The following is a 13,071-nucleotide window of genomic DNA, read 5'->3' as shown; positions in this document are numbered from 1 at the left end:
CACACACACACACGGCTTAATCCTTCGATTTGGAGGCAGTGGTCTTCTTTAGACAGGGAACCCACATCTTTCTGTGCAAAGAGGTCCTCCATCTTTTCCTCCCGCGTCTTGCTGAAGGTGTCCGTCTTGAGGGAGGTGAGGCGGTCGTCTATGGCCAGGTACACCTGAGTCACCCTGGGGGGAGAGAGAAGGGAGTGAGATAGGACAAGGCCTATTTAAACAAGAGAGAGAAGGGAGTGAGATAGGACAAGGCCTATTTAAACAACATGGGAGACACTAGGTGGAAAAAAAAAAAAAAAAAAAGCTGGTGAAAGGACACCATGGTACAGTGGGTAGTTACTTCTGACAGAAGTCCTTGAGGTCCTGCTGCATGTTGCCTTTGGAGGGGCCCTGGTTCCTGATGAAGATCTTGGGAGGAGGCAGGCAGATCTCCAGCAGCCTCACAGAGATGTAGCTGTGGATGAGGGGTGCAAATACATGTCAAGACTCTCAGTCTACTGAACGGGCTGCATGTATACTGTTAAAGGAGCAGAGAGTAGGTTTGTTGGAAATCTGCCACCTCTGGGCACTGTGGTGAAATTCAGTTAAACAACATCCTCCCTAACAACAATATAAACCCCCGAAATGAACTTAGTAGTGTTGGACATTAGCTGTTGTGTTTCTGTACACCATTTTGGTATACGTTTCTGCGTGCACCATTCGAATAGGGCAGCCACGAGAGACGGAAAGGCGAAGATCTGTGAATCCACTCCCTAAGAACACCCCTGGCAGCAGAACAGAATAGTTGATCTTTCTTTGAATGACAGCTGGAATCATTTTGTTCTGCCAGTGTGTTCTACCAACGACAGCATATTTTAGTAGTATCATTAGTGGTTTCAATAATGGCTTAGTTAGACCCGTAGATGGTGTGATGGCTTCATAAGATAGGTAGATAGAAAGATGGATGAATGGACAGACGCATAGGTGAACGGGTGGATTTATGATTGTAGAAGAGGTGTTCTGTGTTGCCCACCTGAAGGAGGCGACCATCTGGTTGTAGGAGAAGTACTGGTGGTAGTCCTTGTGGATGGAGTGGCCGCAGGGCTCGGCGTTGGCCCGCCGGGTGTACTGGTGCCCGTAGAAACGCAGCTCCAGGTACTTGGCAAAGGACATGGACCACGAGTCATTAGACAGGGGCACCACGGGCGTGACCTACGGAGGCAGAAGAAGAATGAGAGCTGTGTGAGACTACACACACAGACACACACTCTCAAACAAACACACACACACACACACACACTCAAGCACACACACAAGGATGCACACAAGGACACACACAAGGACGCACACACAGACACACACTCTCAAACAAACACACACACACCTGTTTGCATATGCGACACCAGGAGTAGTTGAGGATGGTGTGTTGGTAGCCAGGTACAGGTGAGTCTAGCTCCTTCAGGACTATCTGGACACAACCACTGCCATGGACGAACCGCCGGATATGGTGCACCATGGGGGTCTCACAGAACATGCTGGGGCACTGGTAAGATGGCCTGCAACACACACACACAGCTGGTTTTGTAACAGCTGGAGCATATCAATGGTAATCAATGAATTATAAAGGCATACAAACATGTAAAATGTCTTGAATATCTTGCCTCACCTGAAACAGTATCTCTCCAGAAATATGCCAAGAGTGAGGTCATTCTTGCCATAGAACTCCATTGTCACAATCCTGTTGAGAGCAAAACCATGTTTAAGAATAGCTCCCTAGCTTTTAACAACATCATCAGTGGTGCAGTAGATCCATCACTGACCAAGACAAGCGATGAGATGGTTGCAGGTCAGTACATACACACGCACACGCAAACATGCACACACGCACACGCACACACACACACACGCGCGCGCACACACACACACGCACACACACACACACAGACAGGGCTTACCAGGGGCTGACGCAGGGGTTGGGGGCGTTGCTGGACTGGGCCGAGGAGCTGCTGAACAGCACACAGAGCCTCTGGTGGTTGACGGGGTTCAGACAGTCCAGCTGCAACAGAGAGAAGAGAACCCAGCGTTGATCACGGAACACAAGACCGGCATGCAGGGCAATAGGAAAGAGCACACTCATCCACCGACACTCACAGTCTCCCCCACAGAGTTGAGATCAGGGATGAGGTGGTGGGCTCCGCTCATCAACGCACCACACTGGTCAGAGACCAGCACGGGCTGAATGAGATGAGATGAGGGGAGAGGTCAGATGGGTTGGTCCTGAATCAGAAAACCTCTGAAGCCTATCTACTCTGTCTACAGTATCTCCTGTGTTCATTCATGTAACCAGAGATTGTATATATATACGACAATAGCCTTTAAAAGAGGCTTTGATTTAACCTTGATTTAGCCAGTCATTGAGAACAGATGATCTTATACAACAACAACCTGGTGTTGGTATGGTGTTATGTATGTACAGTAGAAGCATGTGTCATACCTTAGACGCCCAGGTCATGTCGTTCTGACCCGTCGGGCGCTCCTCCTCGCTGTCGGCTTTGACGGGGGGCTTGGGCGGGGGCTCGCGCTCGCGGGGCTGTTGGGAGAAGGGGTCGGCGTCCTTCTGCCGTATGCGGCCCCCCTGGGCGCGGTAGTCGGCCAGCATCTTGGCCAGGTCCTGGCTGTTGCACAGCTGCTCTGCGATGCGGGCGCTGGTGAGGCGGTGGGAGGGGAGCACCTCGATGGGGCGGGGGGGCGGACCCCCGTTGGCGATGCCCCCAGTTGATGGGGCAGAGTCCTTGAGGAGCTGTCGCTTCCTCCGGCCGTCCAGCTCCTTGAAGTCCTTGTTGAGGAGGGGAGAGAGGTAGACCTGACAGGAGAGAAGTCATTGGTTACCTGTTAGAAATATGTTACGTGGTAGTAATAAGTAATATAATAATAATAATAATTTTATGATTATGATTGTTTTTATAATATGATGATAATTACATTTATAAAGTGCTTTTCATTATATAGTAATAATCTCAAAGTGCATAAAATAAAAGATTAAAAAAAAAAAAAAACAAAAAAAAAAACATATATATATATATATATAGAGAGAGGAAGAGAGAGAGATCAAAGTCTACAGTATACGATACATCTCCATGGACAGATTAAATTAATTTACCATTTGATATTCTATTGAATATTCCCACACCCCAGTACATCAAGTCATTTGAAAAAGATCAAAAGCTTTAATAAACACATATGGAAATATGGAATATGGAAACCCACCTGCTCAGGGAAGTAGTCCCGGCTGGGGCAGCGGAGGCCGGCGGGGATGAGGAGGAAGGGCTCTCTGAAGGTGATGAAGGGCGAGATACACAGGATGATGTCCTTCAGCTCCTGTTTGAAGCCAGCCGACAGGGACTTGAGACGGTCGTCGGACGAGGCCACCTGCTCGGTGACAAACAGCCCTGTGTCGTCCTGTAGGGGGTCCCGGAACAGCCGGGGGGGCGTCTCCGAGCCCGAGTTCTCCTCCCGTGACTCCCCCCTCTCCAACATTCCCTCCCCCTCCATCCCCCCCCTCCCTGTCTCCACCGGCCCCTCATCCAGGTCGTCGATGAGGAAGGGCGGGGACACGGGAGGGGCCAGCACCAGGGGGCAGGGCAACGGTGTGGAGGTTATGACATCTGGCTCCGCCCTGGCTACCTCCTGAGAGAGCAACGATGACAGGTGGTTTTTGATGACCTTGGAGCTCTCCTCGTCCGCGACCGACTCAGAGACCGAGGACAGCCCCTCCTGCGGCCCCAGCGAGGCATCTGCTTCCTGGGAGAAGGTGCTGCTGCTGTCAGCCCCGTTCACCTGGTTCTCCACCTCCCCTCCCTCCTCCTCTTCCTCTTCGGCCGTGGTGCTCTCCAGCAGGCAGGGGAAGGAGCTGCTCTTGGCCAGGCTGGGCGGCATAGCGAACTCGTCCATGAGGAAGGAGATCTCCAGCTGGGAGTGGTAGGCCACACACACCATCAGGATGATGATCTCCTTCACCCGTGCCAGCTCGTACTCGGATGCCCCGCGCAGCTTGATGGTGCAGCCCAGCTGTGGGGGGCAGCCCTCGAAGAACATCAGCGTCTTCAAATCGTCTGTTGGAGAGAAGGGGAGGGAGCATGATGCACATTACAGTGTTTTAGGAAAGGATTTATATTCATATCAATATCTACATACTTTTTTTTATGGGAGGGGTAGATTTAAAGGAATAGTTCACCCTAAAATAAAATGTCTGTGATTATCCACAGAAAGATTTTAGAGTGAACTATCCCTTTAAGTAGCTGATAATAGAGAGTAGAGAGCAGCTGCTTTATGGTGAACTATTGCTTTATTTAAGTCTACACCTCCATTAAGTGTCTCATTCTTTACTCTCATTCAGTCGTTGACTCACTGTTGGCCAGTAAGAAGGAGTGCAGGTAGAACTTGTGGCAGGTTCCCAGCCGAGGCTTGGTGAGGAGCTGGTCCATAGACATGACCAGGTCCCCCTGGGTCATACGACTCACCCTGTCCAGGACTTGCTGCAGTACAGAGTGAAAGGAAGACATGGGGAGAGAGAGAGAGACCAGAAGACAATGGGAGAGAGAGAGAGACCAGAAGACAATGGGAGAGAGAGAGACCAGAAGACACGGGGAGAGAGAGAGACCAGAAGACAATGGGAGAGAGAGAGAGAGACCAGAAGACATGGGGAGAGAGAGAGACCAGAAGACAATGGGAGAGAGAGAGAGAGAGAGACCAGAAGACAATGGGAGAGAGAGAGAGAGACCAGAAGACAATGGGAGAGAGAGAGAGACCAGAAGACACGGGGAGAGAGAGAGACCAGAAGACAATGGGAGAGAGAGAGACCAGAAGACAATGGGAGAGAGAGAGAGAGACCAGAAGACATGGGGAGAGAGAGAGAGACCAGAAGACAATGGGAGAGAGAGAGAGAGACCAGAAGACATGGGGAGAGAGAGAGAGACCAGAAGACAATGGGAGAGAGAGAGACCAGAAGACATGGGGAGAGAGAGAGAGACCAGAAGACATGGGGAGAGAGAGAGAGACCAGAAGACAATGGGAGAGAGAGAGAGAGAGAGACCAGAAGACACGGGGAGAGAGAGAGACCAGAAGACATGGGGGGAGAGAGAGAGAGACCAGAAGACATGGGGGGAGAGAGAGAGAGACCAGAAGACAATGGGAGAGAGAGAGACCAGAAGACATGGGGGGAGAGAGAGAGAGAGAGAGAGAGAGAGTGTGTAAGAGAGGGGAGCTCTGGCTAATAAACGGATGAGTAGGCCAGCGGTGAACAGGTTTGTAAATTTGTAAAACACTTTTCATTTCACATCTTAAAGTGCATAGAACTGAGTGCATTAAAAAAAACACAATCCAATACACTATAAACAACAAAGAAAACTACAGGAAGGCCTGTCTGAAGAGGTGAGTTTTTAGAGTAGGCTAATACAAGCAACAAGCTAATGGTAACTGCATGGCTAAGCACATTAGGGGGTTCCACAGGGTTCACAATCACATCCATATGCAAACTGAAAGCAGGAGAGAGTACATCGCTACAGCTAACTGTCGATATACAGAACAAGATAAGGTAGTACTGGCTAGTTTAAAACTAAGCAGGTTAAGGTACATAGCTTTGACTAACCACTCAGGGAAGGCTGGTGGAGGTAGAAATTGAAGCACGGGCTCATTGTAATGCATGGACTGTCCTCAGAATTCTACCTCCACCCACCTCCCCTGGTATATACAGAGCTAGGGAAGTGAGTACTGACAGGTTTGACGTTGATGACCAGGGTGATGCCGTGCTCCAGTAGCATGTCCTGTGCAATGCGGGACACCGTCTTCTCCACCAACACCAGGTTGGGACGCACGTCCGCTATGCGCTGGACATAGTTCTTCAGAAACTCACGCTCCTGAGGAACAACAACCAGAGAGCAGAGGGTTTTAGTTCTCTTTTTCTTTAACTTCCTGACAGTTGTTAGTGGATTCTAATAAATCAAGAAAATGTTATTAATACTTTCTTATTCTAGCTATATAGACTCTTCATGTTTTAAAACAGGGGTCCCCAAACTCAATTATTTCCTGTGACCCCGACAACTTGATTGCGGGCCCAACACATAATAATGACCTCCAAGTGTATTCTAATCACCTAAAAGTTGCTCTAATTGTTTGGATATTAACCCTAAAACACTGCACAAATATATACACAAATATAGACTACAGGTGCAATACAGACATTATTTGTCTTCATACGAAATGTGTTTTATTTATCGACTCATAGAGGTTAGTTTGATTTCATCAGGGGACCCCAATTTGGAAACGTTAGGTAACTACTGCTTTAAAATGAAACTATAGCCCCACACACCACTGAGTGAATGGCTGACTGACCTGGAGGACGATGGGGTCGATGCAGGTGAACTTGGTCTCCTCTCTGTACAGGTATTCTATGGAACACTTCAGCAGCAGGACCTTGGGGTTCTTGATGTAGGAGTTCATCTGCACAGAGAGAAGCCCAGTGTGAACGAGAACAAAACAACGTTTAAGAATAGCCCCCTAGCTTTTTAAGAGATGCTTGCAGGTCAACACACACACACACACACACACACACACACACACACACACACACACACACACACACACACACACACACACACACACACACACACACACACACACACACACACACACGGCTGTGTTGTTAGGTAGAGAGAGCAGGATTATTCCAGTTGAGGAGAAAAGAACACCTACCTTTTTATGGGCAATGTTCTTGGTGCATACGAAGCCGTTCACTACGGCAGAGTCAAACTTCTTCCCTCCAGGAATCTGAATAAAACAAGGGTACAACAAAAAACTAAGTGAGGTGGTTAAAAAGACCATGGTGGTCACCTAAAATCCTTTACAAGACGTCCTTACAGTATATCTTGCCAAAATAAGGGCATAACATTAAAGCATGGGCGCAATTATAGTTGTTTGCAATAAAGTTGCACTTTCATTGCTCAGTGTGTCACCCCGTAAAATTGCTTGCAATCTACTTGTAACTCATTTATCGCATGAAATAGAAAATCAATCCTATTTTACACAACTGAGTGCAATATCCAATCGTTGTCATGTGATGTATACAGTACATCACATGACTCATAACCGACAGTCGTACCTTCTTGATGTGGACCAGCTGGCGGATGTCCATGTCATCGTCACAGCTGCGTACGTCTGGCCGTACCGTCTGTACTACCTGCCGCACCACAGGAACGATGATGTCACGCCAGGAGAGCGAGAGGGACTCGCTGTATAACAGCTGCTGCAACAGCGCCATCATGTGGCTGTGGTTGGCAGAGCTGTTGGAGACATCAGGGGATGACAACCTTTTTTTTTTTTTTGTCATAGCATGGGTTTCATACTGTAAGAAAACTATTTTTTGGTCAGCATCACAGGCTATTTTTTTATTTTATGTATTTGTTTATTTGTGTAGGGACAGATGTAATAACATTGACATATTGAATTTACATCAAGCCAGATGCATTGCACTGCAACACAGTGCCTGTAGATTAGCAAATTAATTTGTTGCGGTGCAATGCATCTAGTGTAGTAGTGTATGTAGTCCCCAAATAGACAGAAAGACAGAAATATACCAGCTAAAGATCTAATAAATCACCCGTATGATCATATATTCTCATAAAATAATGGTGAATCATACTGGAAGAAAGATACATTTAATTTCAAAGAATGATGATGGTAATATTGACAAAATAAATTCTGCCCACTAACGCCAGACTAAAGAAGCCACAGTTACCAACTCTCCATATCAACAAAGCCTCTGTACTCACAGCAGTCTCTCCATGGCCTTTCTCTCTCCGTTCTCCTCTCTCAGCTGGTCCAGGGAGCTGTGGTGCCAGCCCAGAGGCGTGAACAGCATCTCCTTGGCCTTCTCCTCTACCCGACGGTTGAACAGGGACTCTACAGCACACGCAGACAGCATCGTTCAGCATCGGCTGCCCGCGTGACACAGAAGATATAGCCACAAGGTTTCACACTGAGACTAAACTAGGAAGTGGGGAGTTTCTACCTTTGATGAAGGCGTCGCTGATGGAGATATTCTGGCCGTCCTCACAGACCAGGAACTCAGCTGGGAGAGACAGAGAGAAATCATAATTCACAACTTATCTTTCACGCAAGGGGAACTGGTTCAGCAACGTAATCAGAGTTCCTCTTTTGTGTCCCTTTTAATCTATCATCTGATTTAAGTCCAAGAGGGCATAAGCTTTTCTCAAAGTCATTGGCTCATAGCGAGACTCAATCATAGTCTGTAAACACAATTTTTCTGTTGAGCAGGGGAATTATTATTATTATTATTATTATTAAACCTATATTTATACAGGTCCCACGAAGACCAATGACTCTTTTCCAGGGGAGCCCTGCTTACATTAACACATATAAAATAATACCGCTGCTCCTGCTTGGGTGGAAGGAAACGTTGACGAGGGTTAGGGTTAGGGTTAGGGTTAGGGTTAGGGTTAGAGTTAGGGTTAGGGTTAGGGTTAGTCTTAGGGTTAGGGTCAGCAGCTGAAGCTCAGTACCTTTCTGCTCCGTGGGGTGAGGAGGCACGTGGGGATATTTGGACTGTTTTTTGATGTGGAAGTTGACGTTGTCCTGCTCCATGTTGAGGTTGATGGAGGCGGCCGAGTCGCTGTCCACCGCCGACTGGAAGCTGCTGACAGACGTCCTCTTACTGGGGCTGGCTGAGTCTGCGGAGGAGGGTGACATGGAGGAGGGTGACATGGAGGAGGGTGATACAGGAGTTCAATAGGTAAACAAAGCAGTCGTCAAATACTAAGACACACTACTATACCTACTAAGACACACTACTAACACACTACTAAAATACTAGTCATTACACAAGGTCTCTCTAAGAATCAAATACTATTTACTTAGACTGACATGTCTCACTGACAGACTTTTTCCATTTCATTCAATTCAAACAAATAGTGGACCCTTAAATACACTCATGGCATTGACAGTGTATTGGTATAAGCGTGTTCCCATCCATCTGTAAAGTGTGTTGTGAGATTGCGTAAAATCCACTTTAATCTGGGCAAAGTTGAAACTTGAAAAGGGAAGGGGTACGCACTGGGCATGACATAATCATTGTCGTCGGCAAGCTGCTCCGTGTCGCTGTCGTCAAACTTGATGTCTTTAAACCAGGAGGGCTCAGAGTGTCCCTCCAGGGAGTTGACACTGTCACTGTCAGGAGAAGGCGTCTCTGAGAACTCTGTGCTCTGAAGAGGAAGCAAAACACCATCATCATCAGAAATATCAATGTCCTATCATATTTCCTCCTTTCACCAGAGATTTCCTCTTTCTCACCTGGAGGGGGCGATAGAGAGCGTACTCGTCCCTAAACAGCTGGTCGTGATGAGTGACACAGTCCAGCCAGCGACCGTCTACAAGAGCCTGCCCAATGGCTATAGCCTGCGCCCTGGGAGAGAGAGAGAGAGAGAGAGAGAGAGAGAGAGAGAGAGGAAAGAGAGAGATGGGAGAGGGAGAGAGAGAGAGAGAGAGAGAGACAGAGAGTGCAAAAGTAAAAAAAAGGAGATAGCTTTTAGTAATGTACAGTATAAAATAATATATGCCATTTAGCTGACGCTTTTATCCAAAGCGACTTATATTGCAGTGAGTGCATACATTTCAGTATATATGGTCCCAGCAGGAAACGAACCCACAACCTAAGCTCTACCAACTGAGCCACAGAGGACCACATGCTTAGCGACAACCTGCTAGATCAGATCACAACAGCCTTTACCTGGTAGAGATGGTACCATTCCTCAGCAGCCAGTTGACCAGCTCCTTCCCCACAAAGCAGTTAGGATAGGTCCGCAGCCAGTATCTGTGGTCCTGGAACTCCATACCTGTGCTGTTGTGACAGATCTTCTTCCACAGGTCTTTCAGCTGGGACGAGTCCTGCATGACAGCAGTCAAACGAGGAGGATTATTGGACGCTCCTTTTGTCAACATGGGACTGATGCTTTCATGCCAATAACGTTTGTTTGAATGGAATTTAATTTGGGAAAGAGAGAAAGTGTGTGTGTGTGCATGTGTGAGATAGAGAAAGTGAGAGAGAGTGTGTGTGAGAGTAGAGAATGAGAGTGTGTGTGTGTGTGTGTGAGTAATAGAAAAAGAGAGAGAGAGCCTGTGTGTGTCTGTGTGAGAGAGAGAGAGAGAGAGAGAGACAGAGAGAGAGAGACAGAGAGAGAGAGAGAGACAGTATTTACCAGTAGTATCTTCCTCTCCTCCTCACTGTGGTCAGGCTTGGGCAAGGCCCGGCTGGTCTGGGGGCTCACTGAGCTGTCGTAGGAGGGGACCATGGAGGAGCCAGATCGGTCTAGGGACAGGTTAGTGACACTGGCAGACCTGGACGCAACAACGAGGGTGGTCAGTATTATTGGAGTATCACTCACAGGGTCCACCAGTGGAGGTAGGAATCGGAATCAGGAATGCTATCAAACACGCAACCTCCCATTTAGGAGTGAAAGAAGGGGACCAAAAGCATTGACTCACCTCTTTCTGGCTGGTGACTTTCCCCCCACATCTTCTTGTAGTGCAGTCAGTCTGGAGCTGAGGCCACTGTTCTGAGACTCCTGGTGAATCAAACTGACACACACACACACACACACACACACACACACACGGGCAGACACACGGGCAGACACACAGGCAGACACACGGGCAGACACACACACACACACACACACACACATTACTGCCTATGCTCTTTTCTTCCCTATATCCATCTTTGATGTCGACGTAACACTCACTCTTTAGCCTTACTGACTGTACTGTAGACTTGTGCGTCTACTAAAACACCTAGTGTTAGAGTGGCAAAGCTAGAGCTAGCACTCAAAAGTAAAAAAAGAAACAAAGAAACAGCAACACCGGAACTCACTTCTTTCTCATCCCAATGGGAGTTTTTCTATGCGAGGAGAGAGAGGAAAGAGAGTTTCTTTGAGACAGGTTAGGTCCTTAGAGAAATGTGCAGGAGCAGGCACACTCTCACACACACACACACACACACACACTCTCACACACACACACACACACGCACACACGCACACTGATGGGATCATAGACGGCAGTCACATTGCTTTGTGGGATGTTATTTTACGGGCACAAGCAAACTGATTACAAAAAGCATGCATTCAACTTCCTTGACAAAATCAAACAAGAGGTGCCTTTGACAAAACACAATAAACCCAGATTCTATTAAAATTAGCTTGTGATCAAAAATGAGTAATGTAATTAATGGAAGAGAGAAATGGAGGAGAGATGGTTTCTAATCAAGTGCCGATAGCATTTAAATTGCAAACCTCACGTTCTCCAGAGGAAATATGCAGTTCCGAATGAATTCACTTTACGAAACTGGTCACGCTTATGGAAAGCGGTACGGACAAATGTGACGATGAGCAGGCGCCTATCTCGTTGATGATGCGTTTGGCAATCGTTTGGTATGCCTTTGGAAGCTGGGTGCGCCATATTCTCCTATCTAATGGTTTATCAAGGGCATAACCCAGCCCTTCCATTCGGAAATAAATGGAATTCGGAGTGGTCACTCTATTCTAGAAGTGTTTACACGAGGGGGTTTTATTCAGTTTATTCCTAACGGAATATTATGCTGAATGTAAACAGTCACTGATAGATTCCATCCCTCTCTGTGAGGGTCTTATATTCCTCAAAGACACCTCCCCTCAGATGCTCAACAACAGATTGGTCAGGAAAAGAGGCTGGCAGGAATCTTATTACATCAACACCTGAAGCCCACACCTGAAACTGGACCAAGCTTGAGAGAACATACCCAGTAACTTAGGAGGGGCAAAAGGGACAATTAACAAGGTAGAGGATGGGGGGGGGGGCAGGGGAAAGGGAGGGGTGGAGTGGGCAGGGACGGAGAGAGACATTAGGAAACATGTTAGTGGGTGTCTCTGTTTCTTCCCATCTGTAATTGGAGGAAAAGAGGAGAAGGAAAGAGGGGCTTTGGCAGGCAGGACACAGGAATACAACACTGTAGGGAGAGGTAGAGTGTCACCATTGAAGGGGTCCATTTTCTGTTGGCCAATGCCAAATAGTTCCTTTAAATTAAACCAGTGGAGCATGTTGCCCAGCAACTGGTTGTTAGTCCAATACAAAGAGCTATATTGGGTAAATCAGGAAGTTTACCAAGAAGCTATATGGAACCATTATAAGCTCAATAGTGCCACTCTTCTAATATACCACTCTGGGTAAAGGAGGAGAGGGGAACGGCCAGGCTTTTAGAGGGTCATGCATGCAATATAATATATAATATATAATATATGCCATTTAGCTGATGCTTTTATCCAAAGCGACTTACATTGCAGTGAGTGCATACATTTTACAGTATAAATGGTCCGGGAATCGAACCCACAACCTAAGCGTTGTTAGCGTCATGCTCTACCAACTGAGCCACAGAGGACCACCATGCATCATCATCATCATTCTGTCTCTCTGCCTGTGTTCAGTGGTAGAGGAGTATAGCGGAGTAGGGCCAGGCTATTAGAGGGCCATGCATCATCATCATCATCATCATCATCATGCTGTCTCTCTGCCTGTGTTTAGTGGTGGAGGAGGGCAGCAAGGCCAGGGAAGGCCAACAGACGGTGGTGGCGCATGCATCGTTCCTACCCACAGAACATAAATAATGATATTTCATATATCATCTCTGTGGTTCACCTCTGCCAGGCAAGGTCCTCCCCTAGGAAGATGTTGCGGCTGGACTTGCGTCCTCCGACGGGCGTGCGCGGCTCGTTGGGCTCCTGCACGCACACGGAGCAGGGTGAGTCTGACAGGGCGCTGAGGTCCTCCCCGATGGAGCCAGAGTCTGCTGAGTGGGCATAGCTCAGGGCGATCTTACGGCAGTAGGTGCAAGCCCGCAGATCTCCTACACACAGACACGGGGGGGGGGGGGGGGGGAGAAAAAGGGGTGGGAGAGAGAGAGAGAGAGAGAGAGAGAGAGAGAGAGAGAGAGAAAGAGACAGGAGTCAGGGAGAGGAAGAACAGGTCTACTATGGGAAAGTTAGGGGGTAT

General features: G+C 47.7%; 1 protein-coding gene across 8 annotated transcripts in view; it reads right to left on the bottom strand.

The window, feature by feature from the left end:
• The window catches only part of pikfyve (phosphoinositide kinase, FYVE finger containing), a 31,657-nt gene that overhangs the window by 9,315 nt on the left and 9,271 nt on the right, over positions 1 to 13,071 (bottom strand). For 3 of the 8 annotated variants that reach the window (XM_083681366.1, XM_083681367.1, XM_083681370.1), the window contains 24 exons: positions 12,718 to 12,925; positions 10,919 to 10,945; positions 10,534 to 10,626; positions 10,248 to 10,386; positions 9,779 to 9,936; positions 9,343 to 9,454; positions 9,107 to 9,254; positions 8,556 to 8,723; positions 8,045 to 8,104; positions 7,806 to 7,935; positions 7,136 to 7,316; positions 6,730 to 6,804; positions 6,370 to 6,477; positions 5,754 to 5,894; positions 4,388 to 4,514; positions 3,247 to 4,091; positions 2,474 to 2,842; positions 2,131 to 2,214; positions 1,935 to 2,035; positions 1,646 to 1,717; positions 1,364 to 1,535; positions 1,013 to 1,191; positions 341 to 454; positions 66 to 174 (listed from right to left, as the gene is read on the bottom strand). In XM_083681366.1, coding sequence (XP_083537492.1) covers positions 66 to 174; positions 341 to 454; positions 1,013 to 1,191; positions 1,364 to 1,535; positions 1,646 to 1,717; positions 1,935 to 2,035; positions 2,131 to 2,214; positions 2,474 to 2,842; positions 3,247 to 4,091; positions 4,388 to 4,514; positions 5,754 to 5,894; positions 6,370 to 6,477; positions 6,730 to 6,804; positions 7,136 to 7,316; positions 7,806 to 7,935; positions 8,045 to 8,104; positions 8,556 to 8,723; positions 9,107 to 9,254; positions 9,343 to 9,454; positions 9,779 to 9,936; positions 10,248 to 10,386; positions 10,534 to 10,626; positions 10,919 to 10,945; positions 12,718 to 12,925 — 3,920 coding nt within the window. The remainder of the gene's footprint in view (positions 1 to 65; positions 175 to 340; positions 455 to 1,012; positions 1,192 to 1,363; positions 1,536 to 1,645; positions 1,718 to 1,934; positions 2,036 to 2,130; positions 2,215 to 2,473; positions 2,843 to 3,246; positions 4,092 to 4,387; positions 4,515 to 5,753; positions 5,895 to 6,369; positions 6,478 to 6,729; positions 6,805 to 7,135; positions 7,317 to 7,805; positions 7,936 to 8,044; positions 8,105 to 8,555; positions 8,724 to 9,106; positions 9,255 to 9,342; positions 9,455 to 9,778; positions 9,937 to 10,247; positions 10,387 to 10,533; positions 10,627 to 10,918; positions 10,946 to 12,717; positions 12,926 to 13,071) is intronic. The other 5 variants (XM_083681371.1, XM_083681372.1, XM_083681368.1 and 2 more) reach the window with 3 other exon arrangements.

The sequence above is a fragment of the Argentina silus genome (genome assembly GCF_951799395.1).
Source record: "Argentina silus genome assembly, chromosome: 12".
NCBI lineage: Eukaryota > Metazoa > Chordata > Actinopteri > Argentiniformes > Argentinidae > Argentina > Argentina silus.
This window is presented reverse-complemented; position numbering and strand designations above follow the sequence as displayed.